The 17,440-nt window shown below is 47.7% G+C and overlaps 1 protein-coding gene across 2 annotated transcripts in view; it reads left to right on the top strand.

Annotated features, from left to right (window-relative positions):
• acap3a (ArfGAP with coiled-coil, ankyrin repeat and PH domains 3a) overlaps window positions 1-17,440 on the top strand; it is a 48,958-nt gene that overhangs the window by 29,083 nt on the left and 2,435 nt on the right. Inside the window, exons 5-24 of one of the 2 annotated variants that reach the window (XM_062458878.1) lie at window positions 1,278-1,336; window positions 1,467-1,650; window positions 2,433-2,477; window positions 2,649-2,744; window positions 3,369-3,443; window positions 4,632-4,643; window positions 9,466-9,578; window positions 10,059-10,110; window positions 10,429-10,529; window positions 10,727-10,838; window positions 11,015-11,223; window positions 12,510-12,579; window positions 12,746-12,840; window positions 12,963-13,180; window positions 13,322-13,423; window positions 13,576-13,668; window positions 13,875-14,113; window positions 14,207-14,316; window positions 14,665-14,775; window positions 14,925-14,986. In XM_062458878.1, coding sequence (XP_062314862.1) covers window positions 1,278-1,336; window positions 1,467-1,650; window positions 2,433-2,477; window positions 2,649-2,744; window positions 3,369-3,443; window positions 4,632-4,643; window positions 9,466-9,578; window positions 10,059-10,110; window positions 10,429-10,529; window positions 10,727-10,838; window positions 11,015-11,223; window positions 12,510-12,579; window positions 12,746-12,840; window positions 12,963-13,180; window positions 13,322-13,423; window positions 13,576-13,668; window positions 13,875-14,113; window positions 14,207-14,316; window positions 14,665-14,775; window positions 14,925-14,986 — 2,158 coding nt within the window. Of the gene's footprint in view, window positions 1-1,277; window positions 1,337-1,466; window positions 1,651-2,432; window positions 2,478-2,648; window positions 2,745-3,368; window positions 3,444-4,631; window positions 4,644-9,465; window positions 9,579-10,058; window positions 10,111-10,428; window positions 10,530-10,726; window positions 10,839-11,014; window positions 11,224-12,509; window positions 12,580-12,745; window positions 12,841-12,962; window positions 13,181-13,321; window positions 13,426-13,568; window positions 13,669-13,874; window positions 14,114-14,206; window positions 14,317-14,664; window positions 14,776-14,924; window positions 14,987-17,440 lie in introns of both variants that reach the window. The other variant, XM_062458877.1, reaches the window with a different exon arrangement.

Here is a 17,440-nt window from a genome sequence, read left to right as displayed (position 1 = left end):
CATCTGCTAACTGAAAATATGACCCCAAAAACGTAAATAAGCTTGACATTTATTTAGTGGAAAATCGCTCATTCATAAAAAGCTCACTGGTAGCGATCATTGTCAGTAACAACGCAAAATGCGATATAGCCCTGTGTGGAGAAGCTGCCCCGGTAAATTGTACTACTACAGTACAGTACCAGACTACTGCTGTGTTCGTCTTGGTAGCGATTGCGTTGGTTGAATTCGATTTAACGTTCCGTTGTACGGTTTAGGCTGAAATTAATTATTTTCATGAACAGATTGACAAAGTTTAGGCTGTGGCAATGAAGTTCAGGTTAGTAGTCAGATAGTTTCACCTATTGAAAGACTTTTGATTTAAGTAAGGGGAGTGTCGAACATGTTCTGTCGCCGTTTGACTTCATAAACAGCTGTGTACAGTAGATGTTTTTGTAGTGTGTCTCGCGTAGGCTACAGCGTTGCAGTGAGCAACGCTGGTTTGAAACCCCAGGGAATTATAATTTCACCAACAAATCGTTTACTTGTAATGTAATGTCATAATAAATCCTACAACGAAAATGTATTTGTGAGGAATGTTTATTTTAACGATTGAAAACAGATGCATCATAGACCACTGTAGTATGTGTTGCCCGGGCAACAGAGGCTAATGTCATGCTAATGCTTCAGTGAAATAGTAGACTACCGTTTCCAAAAGTAGATGTGGGCTTACTTCCTTAATAATATCAGCTAATATTGTACATTACATTTCACAATTGTGTTTCACATCACAAAGTAAAATGAGTAAATAGTCACCCTGGCCTCTTTGCTTGTGGCGTTTCTGCAGCTGCCTTGCAGTACAGCTATAGTTAGCCTAGCTATCCCCCAAGTTAACAGATGCGAAACGAATGTTCTGCCAAAGGTAGTCACGCGTGTTTTCGTGACGTTAGTGACGTAGTAACGTCAGTGACTGTGGCTAGCAAATTAGCCACCGTTAGCTTCACTTTTCGCCACAAAAACTTAACTTGAGCCTAAACCATGCAACGGAACGTAAATCCCAATAGAAGCAACTCAATCGCTACCAAGACGAAACTTTTGACACCTAGGTTGTCTATGTAGGCCAAATATTGACTGAGTTTTAGGGGGGCAAAAAGAATAATAATAATATATATGTGAGAGAACAAATGTTGTGCCCTTGCCGAAGGCAAAGCACACCCAATAAACCTCTCAGTGGACTTATATAGAAAGAATCAAACTTCCTCCATGAACAGGTATTAATTTCCTCTTTTAAAACTTTTCAGATACTATTCGATCAAGCTCAAAGGTCTGTCAAGCAACAGTTGCACAACTTTGTCAAAGAGTAAGTAGAAGCTTTCTCTCTGTGCTGCTATCAGTCATGAACATCTAACCATCCATTCTCACTTCCAAAAATATGTTCAATTCAATAAGCATTGTCATCATGAATTCCTGACGTTTCTCCAAATTCTCAGGGACGTGCGTAAATTCAAAGAGACCAAGAAGCACTTTGACCGTGTGCGTGAAGACATGGAGATCGCCCAGGTGAAGAACGCCCAGGCGCCCAGGAACAAGCCCCACGAGGTGGAGGAGGCCACCAGCACCCTCAGCATCACCCGCAAGTGCTTCCGTCACCTCGCCCTGGACTACGTCCTTCAGGTCAGCACACCCGAGCACGACATCACACATGATGTCAATATATACAAATGAGTAGTCCACACTTTGTCACAAGATACTGTCGTCAAGCCAAAATGAAAGATCTGTGGTGATGTAAACAGTGTCTCTTTGCTGTGGTGCTCATGAAGGCAGGCCTTGAGGGCAGGCCCTGGCAGGCTGAGAGGGGTTGGCAGTCAGCCCTGTGCCTGTCACTGCATGGGCAGGGCCAGCATGGTGCTGTTTGGCCCACACAAGTCATGTTCTCTGCACAACAGATGACGATAAGTGCCTGTGGGAACATGGAGAGTGATTCAGTGTGACCTGTGTGCTGTGCATCATGGCTGCCGGCACTCCTCCCTGCTCTAATTGCGGTCTGGTGCTCTTGGTTTTGGTAGAATATGGCTGAAGGCAGAAGAGGTTGGTCTGGTCCAGAGAGCCATGTTTTGGACAAATCCATCTGAAGATTTCAATTAGTTTTTGTTTAGGATGAACTTGGATTGGACCATCACGTGGATTTGAATATTTTCCTTCATTGCAGATGTCCTAATTTGTTTTGTAGATAAATAAAATAAATGCCGCTTATGCCAGACGTTTATTCCCAGACAACTGCTGAGATGCAGAAGTTGTATTGTATTTAGAGAATGCTTATCATGTAACAATACAGTGCTATCCAGTATCCACAAGAGGGAGAGCTATCCATGACTCATGGTATGAATTGCTGGTGTTTCTGTAACTGTAATCGTTAGAAGTGGAATTCTAATCGCAACTCTCTTTCCCTCCACTAGATCAATGTCCTGCAAGCCAAGAAGAAATTTGAAATCCTAGATGCTGTAAGTATCTTCCACTTCGTACCGATCACCCCAGAATGCAGCCGAGAGCAAGTGCCTTAGCGGCCCACATGACATGTGGCTCCATGTAAAGGCAGATCTAAATACTGCTCTCATCTATTATTAACGAGCAGGTGAGGATAGGAAAAACACACGTGTCTGTTGCTCTTCCAGATGCTGTCTTTCATGCACGCCCAGCACTCCCTCTTTCAGCAGGGTTACAACCTACTGGATGAGATCGACCCCTACATGAAGAAGCTGGCTGCCGAGGTGAGACAGTGTACCAACCACATCGTCTCCCTTGTACTCTACATACAACCTGGACTGGACTGGTCTGGTCTGGTCTGGTCTGGCCTGTTCTGGCCTGTCCTGTTCTGGTCTAGTCTGGCCCTGCCTGGCCTGGTCTTGTCCTGCCTGGCCTGGATTGGCTCCAGGCGCCGATCCTGGCTTCTCCCTGGGTCTAGATTCTGATTGGAATTGAATGGGTTCTGATGAGAAATATTGATGCATGCAGTAACATCACTAATGCTATTAATGTGTTTATGGAATATTTTGAACTCAGCCTTTTGGTCTGTCATTTGGTTTGAACCAGCAGTCTAAAGCCACTTGAATCCCATCTGTACAGGCAGACAGATACTGAAACAGGGCTGGGCTCAATGCCTTATTATAAAACATTGACCCAAATAATGACGTACTCGGCCTATGCTAGTATGTGGTGCTGTCAGATAACCAACACAATCGTTCTGCCTATCAGGTGGTCTCTGCAATGGAATTCTTTCGCTTCACAACCAATGTCCATGCATGTTCCCGGACTTGTACCTGATTGCCACTCCTTCTCCTTGGACTTATTGTGCTTGTAACCCGCTGTAACTCTAGTACTGCGTGTGTTTTCAGTTGGATCAGCTGGTGATTGATTCAGCCATGGAGAAGAGGGACATGGAGCACAAGCATGCTACCATACAGCAGAGGGTGAGTGGCCGCTGTGATTCAGCACACACGCTCACTGATGACTCATTTGTGTGGTGCACCAGCACTATATGTGTGTGTGTGCGTGCATGTATGTGTGTGTGCATGCACATGTGTGTTTGTGCATGTGTGTGTGTGTGTGTGTGTGTGTGTGTGAGTTCAGCGTCAGTCTGCCACCTGGCCCAGTGTTCTGTTATGACTCGGATTAGAGGTTGACTGGGGAGCGTTTGATTAATCTCCCTCAGAAAGGCCACCCATTCATTTAAACTGTTAAATCAGGTGGAATTAAGTGTTTGGAGACATGATAATCCCAGTGTTGTCTACTGTAAATAACAATACCTAGCACTTTTTGCATCCATGCTGGCCAATCAGATCATCCAGTAAACTCTGATTGGAGTTTAGTAAAATGCTGACTATGGGCTATAGGATTAAGACCTCCCATTTGTATTATAGAACAATCTTAATGAAATCAGTATGAAGTACTTAAAATGTGTATTTAAAGGCACATACAGTAAGATTCAGGCTTTGGAAACTAACTTGGGAAGTAAATTAGTGAATAAACCAATGGTTGCTTATTGTAAAAGAATGATGTTATGTGGACATCCTTATGGTCCTGCTGTCATATGAGACTGCAGGGTCCAGTGACCCGGTGAAGGGGTCCCCCGGCCCAGGATCAATGACCATCTGTTAGCCTGCAGACAGCCCGGCAGCCCAGGGTGTTGCTGGACAGCCCGGTCTCTGGTGAGGGACTGGAGTCTGGAGACAGACACAAGGAGGGGAGGGCTTGGACCGGGTCCTGACAGTTATTGATCTGTTTCTGCTGTGTGCACCAGATCTGTTTGATTCAAACACATTAAACAACCACGGTGTCAGTATGTTGTCTCAAAACCCTTCCAATGTGATGTATATATACAGTATATATATATGGCTAATTGATCATAAAGGGGGCAAACAATCAAAAGGACGACCTACTTACGTCCCTGCTTATCCTAATGATCTGATTAGGATAATCAGAGGTGCAACGAGGCATAACGATGGTTGTATCATCCCTTCCTACTGAACAGTCGTGCATTTTGACCATGCGTCTCACATGTAGTAATAATGCTGTCTCCTCTGGTCCACTGTGTGTCTCCTCCTGTCCTCCCCGCTGTGCCCCTGGGCCGCTCGCCCTGCTGTGACCGCCTCTCTCAGACCCTCATGCAGGTGAGTACCTTCTCCGTTCCCCATGAAGAGCGTGTCGTGGTCTGCCTCTTTGGAAGGCAGCAGTGGAGATGCAGTGTAGCTGTGCACAGTAGACGTACAACTGGAGCACATTAGAGAACCCCTTTGAAGTTCTCTCAAGCTGTAAAGAGCCAAACCCTGCAGGCCACGCTACAGCACATACTCAATAATTTACACTCGGCAATCAGGACCTCAGAACTTGGTTTAAATGGCCAGGTAAAACTTCATTTTTTTTCTGCTGTGGGAGAGTTTTTATAGCAGTGATATAGGCGCTATTAGATAAGGATCTTCTTGATTCTCTCCCTGTACAGTTATTATCCAAAAGCTGCTTCAGCTTCCTGTGTCTGGATATTCTTGTCTTTATCTATTCCCATTGCATGTGGGTGGTTACGCTATCTTATTTTTTCTTCAGACTTGTCTGTTTTGACTGGGCTGAATGTTTTTGACTTGTTCTCAATAGTTTTTCCTGGATTATAAAAGTAACCAGGCCATTTTGCCTAAGGCTGAGAAATATGTAATCTTATTAGAAGAGTTGATATTAAATTTTGTCTGAATGTCAGATCAGACTTGAGATTTGCTCTTGTTCAACAAAAAATACGAATGTATCCAAATAAATGATCGTTTTGACTAACATTGAACTAAACCCTTGGAGGCCACAGTATAAATGCCCTGAAGGTACGCTGTCCCTCCTCTCTGAGAATGTGGGTTACAGAGGTGTTTGTTTTTCCTCGTCACATTTGAACATGGGCAATAACCCTTGTGTAAACCTCACCGGGACAGCTGGAGAGGCACCCAGACGCAGCGCAGGCAGCTCTGGGAGGAAGGCTCTCCCAGAGACTGCTGGCTGGTGCACTGAGCAGAAAACTGCGACACGTCAAGCCTGAGAGAGCTCTTATGCATTTTTAGCTTTAATGGATAACTTCTGTCCTAGGCAGGTTTTCCTGTGTTTCCACCATCTCTCTGACTCGACATCACATTCACACTCTTCTGCTTTGCCAGCTACATTTTGTTTTTGAATTCCTTTCCTGGGGTGTAAGATTCAGATGTCTGAAGCGGCTACGTACGCTATGATATATTTAGGTTAGGGGTATGCATATATATTCTTCAAAGCATAATCTTCCTGAATCTTCTATTTTTTCCACCTTTTTAAGGAACAGAGGTTGAGTCTTCAAATGATTATTATTGTAATTCAACCAAACACATCAGCAGCTGGTTGCAGAACTGCCATACAAAAGACGGCTCTAGTTTGTCACTTTGAGATGACGACGCAATTATATGAATGGCAGTGTGGGAGTGTTCTCTTACACCAGTGCTGCCAGGGACTAATGGTGGACACGGTTGCATGGTAACCGATTCTCATGGCGACAGAGCAGGCAACTGCTAAGTGGATCAAGTGGGCAGAGGATTAGAGTAGGCAGAGCGGCTGGAGGGGGGGGTAGGGGAGGTTTGGTTTCGACAAGGCTCCAGGCTTTTCGGTGAAACAGACGACACCTCAGGCCTGGTGAGGGACAGGAGAGTCCTGCTCACAATAGCAGCGTGTGTCACAGCAGACTGGCTCATCAGAGCCACCAACTGCCCTTGGGGGGAGACAGAAGGCTGCCATATTCTGTCCCCTGTCTGCAGGTGAACACGTTCCATCTGCTCTGATCTCCTCAGTTCACTGACATCAGACACCTTAAGTGGAACTTTGGATGTAGCCGGTCAAAGACTTCATCTTTGTAACTCCAAAATACTCTGCTACCTTTTGTGCGTATGCTGTACATGAACTGCTCTGTTGAATGGTTCCATAAACATAAAAAGTTACTTTGATAGAACAAAGAAACATTCTTTTAAAATTAAAGTTTGGAGAAAATACTGACAGTGTATTCATTATCCATGGTACATTCAGGTACATAGCGAGGCCACCGGGTATATTGGAAAGTAGAAATAAAGATGTCACCTTGTTTGCTCATGGTCCATCTACTTAGATCTAAGCAGGTCTGTCTGTTACACTGCACACTGAATAATTCACTCCCAGTCATTTTCCATTTGTATGATGCAGAACCCTAAATAATGGATGCCCTTTTGTTGTTGGGTTGAGAGATTGCTTGGTAGGCTATCACAGCTGAGCTCTCCTGGAGCTATGTGCAGCCACTCCACAGACAGCAGGCGTTAGACCTGTCCAGGTAAGACTTCCCCACCGCTTCGTAATCACAACTGCATGCGATGACTCAGTTAAGTGTCTGCCAGTGCAGTTGAGGGATTCCTGTAGCATGGCTGCTGGGGTTGTTAATTGCCTCTCTTTGTCAGAGTGGAGAGCTAGTAAGTGTTCATCAGCACTTTGGTGACGTCTGATTGATGAACTGGGCTGTCTGCCTGATAGACTGTGGTGTCAACAGGAGCGCGGAGCCCCCCCTCTTCTGAAAGGGGTGTGTGGTTGGGGAGGCGCGTCAGGAGGCGTGGAGCCGTGGTGGACTGTGGAGCCGCTAGCCAGCCTCAGTGTGAGTCTCTCAGGGTCAAGAGCAGCTACTGTAGAGGCCGCTCTCCCTCAGCAAGCAGCCTCCGATACATTGGCAGCTGTATGGTAATTAGCTCTAATCTAAAGCTGCGGAGGGCAGGAAGGAAGCAGGCAGGTGGCTATTGTGGACGAGCCACATGTCTGCTTAGGAATTACACCCGGCTCCGCGGTGACACTGAGCGCGCAGGCTGCTGCCCCCGACAGCGATCAGAGATCACACAGGACTGGCTCAACTCTCCCACGGCTGCTCTCCAGAGCTCTTTCTTCTGGGAATCGGTGTTTCCTTTTTTGGAAAGTACAAATTAGCTGGTGGTGTTTGGTTTGGTTTGTGTTCCTCCATGCTGTTGGAATACACCAAGCGCTTGAAAATGAAGATTTTTGGGAGGCTGGACCGTACTCTGGTGGGTTGAGCTGGGTTTCTGAATACTTTCATGTTTGGTTTGCAGTTTCTAGTTTGTTAGCTTATCAATTGTAGTTATAAACTGTCTTGATGTCTAGTGCTGTTGTCTTAAGTGAAAGGAGTATTTGGGTATAAGATAGGAAGCCTTTCAAGGCACCGATAAAATCACAACTTGTGTTAAGTCGATGAAAAAGTATACAACCAAAATGTATAAGCAACCAATCGGCACCTCATATTTGTCTGACAAATACAAACAGACTTGTGCAGTTTCCATAGAGTGTACAGAGTGTATGAATGCATGTCAAAAGGAGAGAGCAGGAGAAGAGAGGGTTATTCTATTATCCAAACCTGGAGAGAATAGTGGATCTGTTCTCTGGGCTGCTTCTATACATGTACTGAAACCTGCTGTGAAAATCAGAGATCAGAGATTAGCCTACCTGATAAGATGGAACTGTGCAAAACTGCTCTAATATATTTAAAAGGTCACTTGTGTTTGATGCTAAAACTCAGTTTACGCTAAATCAATATTCTGTACCCGATGGTACTGTACACCAGTTCATATTAAGCTCCCTTAACGGAATGTTTTTCCACAAGATCTGTGAGAAATCTAATTCATTGTTCCAAAGCATTATTTTCCTAAACAGTTGCCTTAACCCTGTATCTTATAACAACTGACTGTCATTGTCCATTTGTCATGACAAAGTGTTGGACATAATATATTGAAAATAAACTGTAAAAAAACTGAATGGGTAATTTAACTTGAGTCAGGTGCTTATATAATCATTTGCGTCACTGTCAGCGTATCTTACTGAACTTCCAGAAGGGCGACATGAATCACCAAGTATCTGTAGGGCAGCTTCCCTGTCACAACGGCGTGTGCCGTTGTGCCATGTGAACTTATTTACATGAACGCACTCTTCATGGTTGTTTATGTAACACTACCAGTCTTCAGAGAGTACTCCAGTCCCAGCTCTGTGAGATGTGTGCCCCGGCTGACTGGGAGACACATGCGCTGCCCCTGGTCTCACTCTGCCAAGCAAACACGGAAACACGGAGCAACAACAGGGTTTGACGTGTGTCTCGTTCCTTCCTCCTCTTCCTCTCTCTGTCTCCCTCCATCTCTCTCCTCCTCTTCCTCTCTCTGTCTCCCTCCATCTCTCTCCTCCTCCTCCTCTCTCTGTCTCCCTCCATCTCTCTCCTCCTCTTCCTCTCTGTCTCCCTCCATCTCTCTCCTCCTCCTCCTCTCTCTGTCTCCCTCCATCTCTCTCCTCCTCTTCCTCTCTGTCTCCCTCCATCTCTCTCCTCCTCGTCTTCCTCTCTCTGTCTCCCTCCTTCTCTCTCCTCCTCCTCCTCTCTCTGTCTCCCTCCATCTCTCTCCTCCTCTTCCTCTCTCTGTCTCCCTCCATCTCTCTCCTCCCGTCTTCCTCTCTCTGTCTCCCTCCATCTCTCTCCTCCTCCTCTTCCTCTCTCTGTCTCCCCCCATCTCTCTCCTCCTCCTCTTCCTCTCTCTGTCTCCCTCCATCTCTCTCCTCCTCGTCTTCCTCTCTCTGTCTCCCTCCATCTCTCTCCTCCTCCTCTTCCTCTCTCTGTCTCCCTCCATCTCTCTCCTCCTCCTCTCTCTGTCTCTCTCCATCTCTCTCCTCCTCCTCCCCCTCTCTCTGTCTCCCTCCATCTCTCTCCTCCTCCTCCTCTCTCTGTCTCCCTCCATCTCTCTCCTCCTCCTCTCTCTGTCTCCCTCCATCTCTCTCCTCCTCCTCCTCTCTCTGTCTCCCTCCATCTCTCTCGTCCTCATCTCTCTGTCTCCCTCTCTCTCTCTCCTCCTCCTCCTCTCTCTGTCTCCCTCCATCTCTCTCCTCCTCCTCTCTCTGTCTCCCTCCATCTCTCTCCTCTTCCTCTCTGGCTGACAGGACTTCTCCTACGACGACTCCAAGGTGGAGTTCAACGTGGACGCGCCCAATGGTGTGGTGATGGAGGGTTACCTGTTCAAGAGGGCCAGCAATGCCTTCAAGACCTGGAACAGGTACAGCATTCAAACTACTATCCCTCCACCAGCCACACTTACACAATGCCACAGTATGAGCATGTACTCTCCAAGAAACACCTCTAAACAATATTCGGAGGTAAAGCTTCTGTCAGCGTGTATGTGTGTGAAAGCCTAGTACTAGAGATTTACACTACAGTAGGCTACCTCTGGAGTCAATCCATTAAAATCTCAAGCTCTCTCCCTCCATGGGCAATTCTACTCCTGACTTCACTGAGGCATTAAGACAGTCGAATTAGCCCATCTCTGCCTCTCAGGCAGTGCAGTCCTATGTAGAGGTTAGATGGAAGCCTGCTATATATTCCTCTCACGTGTCTAGATAGTGCAGCGCATGGGAAAGCCCATCTCAAAGGACCCTTTTACTCCTTAATGCCAGTGGCTGAAGGGACATTCTTTTAACTCGCCGGTGGAAGGATATCCATCTAATGCTCATGATTTATTCATTGGATGTCTTTCCAGGAGGTGGTTCTCCATACAGAACAGTCAACTGGTCTATCAGAAGAAGCTGAAGGCAAGTCCCACACAACACCACTACCATCACAGCAGTCCCGGGAGGGTTTGAAGGGGTTAAGTGCCATTTTAATGGGAGGTTGGGGAGGGGAAGGGGGCATCGTCTCTGCTTTTATAGTTTATCTAACCGTTTGCTGTAATCCCTCATACGCTCTGCGCTGCATTAGCATCCCCAGAGAACACACTGTGACGATAACCTCAGTGAGGAATATCGATGTGCTCACTTTACTCTCGTATCGATCTCACGTTTGGATATTTGGCGTGCCTGGACATGGGTCATATGTGGTCGCTGACATGCTGAGTGGTGTGTTGCCTGCAGGACTCTCTGACGGTGGTGGTGGAGGACCTGCGTCTGTGTTCAGTCAAGCCCTGTGAGGACATCGAGAGGAGGTTCTGTTTCGAGGTTGTCTCCCCCACCAAGTACGACCCCTCCCCTCAACACCCTCGTACATCATCCACTTGCTGTGGAAGCTACAGTGACACACCTATGGGATTTTCCCATGTGTCTAATACATTTTCCTAATGGTTAAAAAACAACCTGCACGTACAATAGCACTACCTGCAGTAGTAGAGGATTAAAGCATGTGTGTGTGTGTGTGTGTGTGTGTGTCCTACAGGAGCTGTATGCTGCAGGCGGAGTCTGAGAAGCTGAGGTCATCCTGGATCCAGGCTGTGCAGGCCAGCATCGCCTCAGCGTACAGGGAGAGCCCAGACACCTACTACATCGAGGTGGGTCCATCTACTGTACCTACTGTATACAGAACCTGACTGGGAGATAATCATGTCCTCTCCCCCTTTAAACTCTACACAATAGCATTTGACCTCTGATGGATGTTAGAAATCTCAATGTACACACGGGTGTGTAAAGTGGGTTTGTTCACGAGTGCGTGCGCGTGTGCTTCCAGCGCCTCGACAGGACAGCCTCCCCGTCCACCAGCAGTATCGACTCGGCCAGCGAGCCTCGGGAGCGCAGCGTCCGGGGGGAGAGCATCCTGCAGCGCATCCAGTGTCTCCCCGGCAACGAGCAGTGCTGCGACTGCGGCCAGGCGGAGCCTCGCTGGGCCTCCATCAACCTGGGCGTCCTGCTCTGCATCGAGTGCTCTGGCATACACAGGTAGGGCACGCCCTCCACAGCTGAGCACTGATGCTGGGGAGCCTGGGTCCAGCCTCAAGGCCTGGGTCCAGTCCACATGAGGAGGAGGGGTAGTGACAAGCTATGCAATGACGACTGGCACAGTTGTTGTGACTTTAAAAAGGAAATGTGAACAAAGATTTGAGAAGTCGCAGAGAGATAGGCCTACGTCTTTGGACATGGTTGTGTAAGGTTGTTTTAAATGGTAGTTTGCTTGGTCATGGTCACCAAGACGACTCCAGACCACGGTTCTGACCATGTGCTGCGTGGGCTTTGGCTGTGAAGACAGTGGATGGTGCCAACAGGCCTTATAGCGCCTGCCCTGAACGTCACGTTGTGTCACCCGGCCTCGCCCAGGGGATTACTGGGGACTAGGCTGCTTATTGGATCAGGCTGGCTTTGATTGGGAGAGCTCATTTAGTTCTGGTGGAATACAGTGAGACAAGGAGAGTCACTGTGTACAGAACACAGTCAATGGACATGGTGTGTGTGATCCACTGCAGAGCAACTATTTGCGACTTGCTAAGAGGATATCTTTACGATCTGAGGATGATATTTTCTGGCTTTTCATTCATATAAGCTGTCTCTTTGTGCCAAACTGTCCACTGCAGACACAGTTGATGAAGTCGACGAGTGTGTAGGTGTTTGAGTGATGTTGGAAGTTGTTTGATACAGTGTGGTGCCTCTGATATTCCTATACAGGCCAATGGGCTGCTTACATCACAACTGAATCATAATGGCTGCTCTTGAGCACTTGATGGGAAAGTTCTCCTCAGTTTTTCTTGTTGGTGTTTATTTCAGGGCTGCTATTGTCATGGCTTATGTAAGGACCTCCCCCTCAGTCGGGCGCATCTGTTGCATAGTCAGGCTGTCTTCCTGTCCTTCCTCTCAGAGTGAGATTAGAAGAGGCCTCCCATTAGGAAGGAGGGGGATGCAGAGACACACTGACACACACACTCTTTTTTTGGCATGCCACCGTTGCCTGGATACTGGACGGTTTTGTGGATGGAACTCGGATTTGCATGACAGTGAGGGCGGCTACATTGAGCCTCGTTTCCCAGGAGAGAACGCCCTTGAGATTTGTTGCCTCCACAGATACTCATCATATGACACCGTGTTTGTCCCTTTAACCTGCAGATGTTCCACCTGGCCTGACAGTAGTATGCAGTTGTTTTGTGTAGGACTGTCTTGAACCAAGACTTGAACACAATATATATATTAAAAGTATTCCTTCCTTACATCATGCCTGCGATGTGCCTCTGTTCCAGGAGTCTGGGGGTTCACTGTTCCAAGGTGCGTTCTCTCACACTGGACTCTTGGGAACCTGAGCTGCTAAAGGTTTGTCTAAATGTTTGTCATCTTGTCTCAGGTTTATGTGACAATGTGTCAATGAAATAAACATACTTATTATTAAGCTATGACCTTTCGAAGTCTACCATTTCACCCAGACTGGAGTTGTTTGACAGCCTTTTAAAATGGCATGTTTCTGTCTACCTGCCTTCAGTTGATGTGCGAGCTTGGAAACAGTGTCATCAACCACATCTATGAGGGGTCCTACCAGGAGCAGGGCCTGAAAAAGCCTGGGCCCTCCAGCTCCAGGTGAGAGCTCAGGACCTGGACAGCCCTCCGGGGAGAGTCACACACTACTGCCATGTTGGGAGGAAAAAGCTCACGGTCATTCCAGACTGACTCAAACCCATGTCTCCCATGATGCTTGGCAGGCAGGAGAAGGAGGCGTGGATCAAGGCCAAGTACGTTGAGAAGAAGTTCCTGAAGAAGCTGGGCGTCACAGAGATCCTGGTGAACGGCGAGAGGAAGTCGGAGCGGCGCTGGAGCGTGAAGAAGTGCCGGAGACACAACAGCGCCACCACAGTGCCCAAGACGAGGAGGAGATACCGGCACGAACCGGGCAGTGCCTCGCCTGCCACCCTCTCCTCAGGTACCTCAACTCTCGTCCTCACGCCAGAGAGCTAACTAAGCTAATAGTACCATAACTAACCCTGTGAATGGATTCATGTTAGTGCGCCGTTCCACCTGTTTCTTTTTCGTGCTCACTGTGTGTGTGTGTGTGTTCCTACAGCGGCTGCTGCCCTAGAGAGGAAGTTCCGTCGAGACTCTTTGTTCTGTCCGGACGAGCTGGACTCTCTCTTCTCCTACTTCGACACAGGATCTGGACCTCGTAGTAAGTTACCCAGCTCTCTAATGGAACACCACCCCCACACCCACCCCCCCCCCCACACACACACACACACACACTCTAGGATGAGCTGTTTCTAGGCAGTGGGAGCGGTGACTAACGTGTCCGTGTGTGCGGGGGGGGTGCTGGTCCTGCAGGTCTGAGCAGTGACAGCGGCCTGGGAGGCAGCACAGACGGCAGCACCGACATCCTGGTGTTCGGCTCCGTGGTGAACAGTGTCACCGAGGAGGGTGAGAACCACACGCTAACATATATAACACACACACCTGTGGACTACAGTCGAAATAGCAACGCCTGAAGTTCAGCCAGGGGGTGGAAATTGCAGTCCTTCAAAAAAGAGTGACGTGTATCGCAGACTGGAGTATACGTAGAGTACAGGATTCATCCTTGTCCTATCCCTGACTGAATCCTCCGGGAATGTGGCCTGCCTCTACAGAGTGTGAGGTGTCAGAGGACTCCAGCGGGGAGGCGGAGCTGGAGGCGGAGCTGGAGGCGGAGCCGGAGCCGTCCGACCCCGAGGACGTGCGGGAGCTGCATCCTGGCGCTCTGCTGTACAAAGCGTCGAAGACGCGGAACCTGCCCATCATGGCGGAGGCGCTGGCCCACGGGGCCGACGTCAACTCCGTCAACGAGGAGGACGAGGGCAAGACGCCGCTCATCCAGGCGGTGATAGGGGTGAGTCAGGGGCGAGGGGGCAGCGTGAACGCCATTTGAACAGAGGGAGGAGGTGGTGAACACGTGTGTGAGTGTGTGTCTGTGCCCGTGCAGGGCTCGCTGATCGCCTGCGAGTTCCTGCTCCAGAACGCTGCCGACGTCAACCAAAGAGACTTGAGGGGCAGGGGACCACTGCACCACGCCACGTATCTGGGACACACAGGGTGAGGGGCGCAACATTCCTCCTCTTACCCTCCATCTCCCGCCCCCCTCCCCTCCTCCCCTCCTCCCTCTGCCTTTCACCCCCTGCACTACTCCTCCCCCTGTCACTCTCCCCCTGCCCTCCTCCCCTCTACCCCCACCTCCCCCTGCCCTCCTCCCCTCTACCCCCACCTCCCCCTGCCCTCCTCCGAGTCTCCCTTTCTCCCCTACTCCCCTTTTCGGTGGCTGTCAATGTGCTCACCAGAACGAAACAAAGTAGAAATGGTCTATCTGCATAGCTATCCAAGCTGATGCACTGGGCCGTTGTGCTCTCTACTGACCCCTCCCTGCTGTCTCTGGGCGTTCTCCAGGCAGGTGTGTCTGTTCCTGAAGAGAGGAGCCACTCAAAATGACGGGGATGAGGATGGCCAGGACCCCCTGAGCATCGCTGTGCAGGCCGCCAACGCTGACATCGTCACCCTGTACGTGCCTCCCAAACACACTGGACACTGACAGACAGTGGCTCACTACTCTGATACTGCCGAATGTGTCTGACATCTCACCTGGCGGCTCCAGCTAACATTCCACCCCCCTTCTCTGCTCCTCCCCCCCCCCCCCTAACCCCCCTCAGGTTGCGTCTGGCCAGGATGAATGAGGAGATGAGAGAGTCGGAGGGACCCTTCGGCCAGCCAGGTCAATACCCCACCAGCAGCCCCACAGAACAGCAGTATAAGAAATGCATACAGGAGTTTATCTGTCTCAATATAGCCGAGTATTAGGCAGTCTGACCAGCAAGCCTGACAAGGCTCTCTCCCCTCCTGTGAAGTGGAGGGGAGACCCCCTGTAGACTGGGGGACAGAAGCCCATACAGGTCTTTTGGGAATGTCGTGGAGGAAGGTATCCTTTATGAATACTTTTCTCGGCCAGATTCCTCATAGACTGTCACCCCAAGCTTTACGTTTCTCCTCTAAGAAACAGGATTATTCCAAACAGTATTCCTCTACCTGTCACTCAAAATAACGTATCAGTAAACATTATTCAGGCCATGGCCACACTAACATGCTGATAGCTCTTTACTCAGACTCAACACCAGGAGAAACTTTCAATATTATCTTAACAATGATGTCATAATCTGCACTTGTTGACTTTGACGAGCAATAGCCAAACTGTATTTTTATCTATGTGCATGAACACAGGGTAAAGTCTTTGTTTTTCACAATGTGATAGGCCATGCCACAAGTCTCTGTCTGGGAAGGTAACTGATCCTGGTGGTACTGCAGGGTTTGGCCTCTCAGCTCATGGTGCATTGTCTCTGGCCAGTCATTAGGGACCCGTTTGTAAACAGACTCTATAGGTCTGAGCGCAGATTCAATTCTACCTTCAGTATTAAGTCGCATCGCTCTTAGCAAACCTGTGCATGTAAGCGTACCAACTCAGCTGCCACAGGGTCTTTATTTTCTACCTTCATTCTAAAGGCCTGTTAGTTGTTGTCATTCTATCTGTCAGTGCAGTTCTCACAAGTTGAGTTCTGCTTAAGCTATGTTGTTGTGGCATGATGTGGTTTTTTAGAATGTTATTTGGTGAAGGGGTGACCATTGGAATCTGTTTTGGCATTTAGAGGAGGTAACAGAAGCAGAAGGAATTCCTTCGTATTTACAGGATATGATATATGGGTTATATATCATTACTGTGTTTTCTTCTAGGTTAAGACCATTTTAAAGTATGCTTTCATGCAGACTCAACAGCATTACGCACTTTTCCTACCAGCAAGTCTTTTTTTATTTTATTTTTTTTACTATTTTCTTTTTCCTTTTTGGTGATTTAATTCAATAGTAGAACTTTCAAATTCCCAGAGCAATAGTGCAATGATTATTTCAATACAAACACTAAGTATTTTTTGTATTATGTTTTAACAATACAATGGCAAATGGTATTTTTTTAATCATTACCTTCAAACCAACCGTAACTCCACAATTTGACAATAGAACTTCTGGGATTTATATACAAACAAGCATTGAAAGATGGACAGATTTGATGAAAGTATTTTATATTCCATGTATTACGTACAGTATTTGTAGATGTTGAAATGTTTGTTGGTTCATGGTAATCTGATGTATCATGGATTTATTAGATTTGTCCTTGGTTTATCGGTCAAGTAGTGCAGGGGTTGCAGTTGCCCAGGTCTTACTGTTGATATTGTTTACTTCATAACTATGTATGTAAATATTCAATATACATGATGTTAAATTAGTTAATAATCGTGTTACATGTGCCGCCAAATCCTGAGATTTGTTCATAGACAGACTTTCCTAAAGCTGACTGTGGCCTGGTGTCAGACACTGTTTAGACATTCCCACTGACTCCAATTCCCATTGTTATGTGAGGAGTGTGGAGGGGGCCTGGTCCAAGCAAACATGCTCGCCCTGCCTTTGCCCCCACACCCCACCACACCCCACAGTCCCCCACCCTGTGTGAGCATGGCTAGTGTACACATGGTGTGTGTACACAGTCTGAGGATGACCTCAACCTTCTAGTCCCAGCTATTGTAAGCTGGGGCACCACATTCTATAAAATGATGTTTTAGACCCTGGCTTGGCTACCCTTGAATCTGGTGAATATTAACTCAAAGGCTAGATTTAAGAAAGGTTAGCTCCTTCTTTTGATAATGAACAGACTCCCCTATGACATAACTGCATGTGGGATGCCAAACTCAAATTTGTCTCAATGAGGTTCAAGGCCTTCAGTGAGTTGTTCTAACAGAGGGATGTCTGTTGTTTGAGCTGAGGCCTATTTCAAGCCAAAGACCACAGGAAGTAGTAGGTTGTGTTGTTTGTGAGAAGTGGGTAACCTGTATAACAGAGAAAACAGGTTGAGGTGTTTTTTAGCACACATACGAATTACCCCTGACAAACACGAGTGGACAATCCTTGAACATTTAAAAGTTTTAGGATAGGACATGTAGACTACTCAGATCCTGTCTCCTCCTTGTTCCTGTTGGTCAGTGAACCATTCAAGCACTTTCTAATACGCCTGTCGAAATGACAGTTTTATGACTACAAAAGTACAATCAGTTGGGTGGACAGAAAGTAACCAATCATAGCTGATGTGGGAAATATGATGTGACCAAACCATGCTAAAGAGGATTCA

The sequence above is a fragment of the Osmerus eperlanus genome, chromosome 4, assembly GCF_963692335.1.
Source record: "Osmerus eperlanus chromosome 4, fOsmEpe2.1, whole genome shotgun sequence".
In the NCBI taxonomy this organism is placed as follows: domain Eukaryota; kingdom Metazoa; phylum Chordata; class Actinopteri; order Osmeriformes; family Osmeridae; genus Osmerus; species Osmerus eperlanus.
The sequence above is the reverse complement of the archived record's forward strand: the minus strand, read 5'-3'. Positions and strand labels throughout refer to the sequence as shown.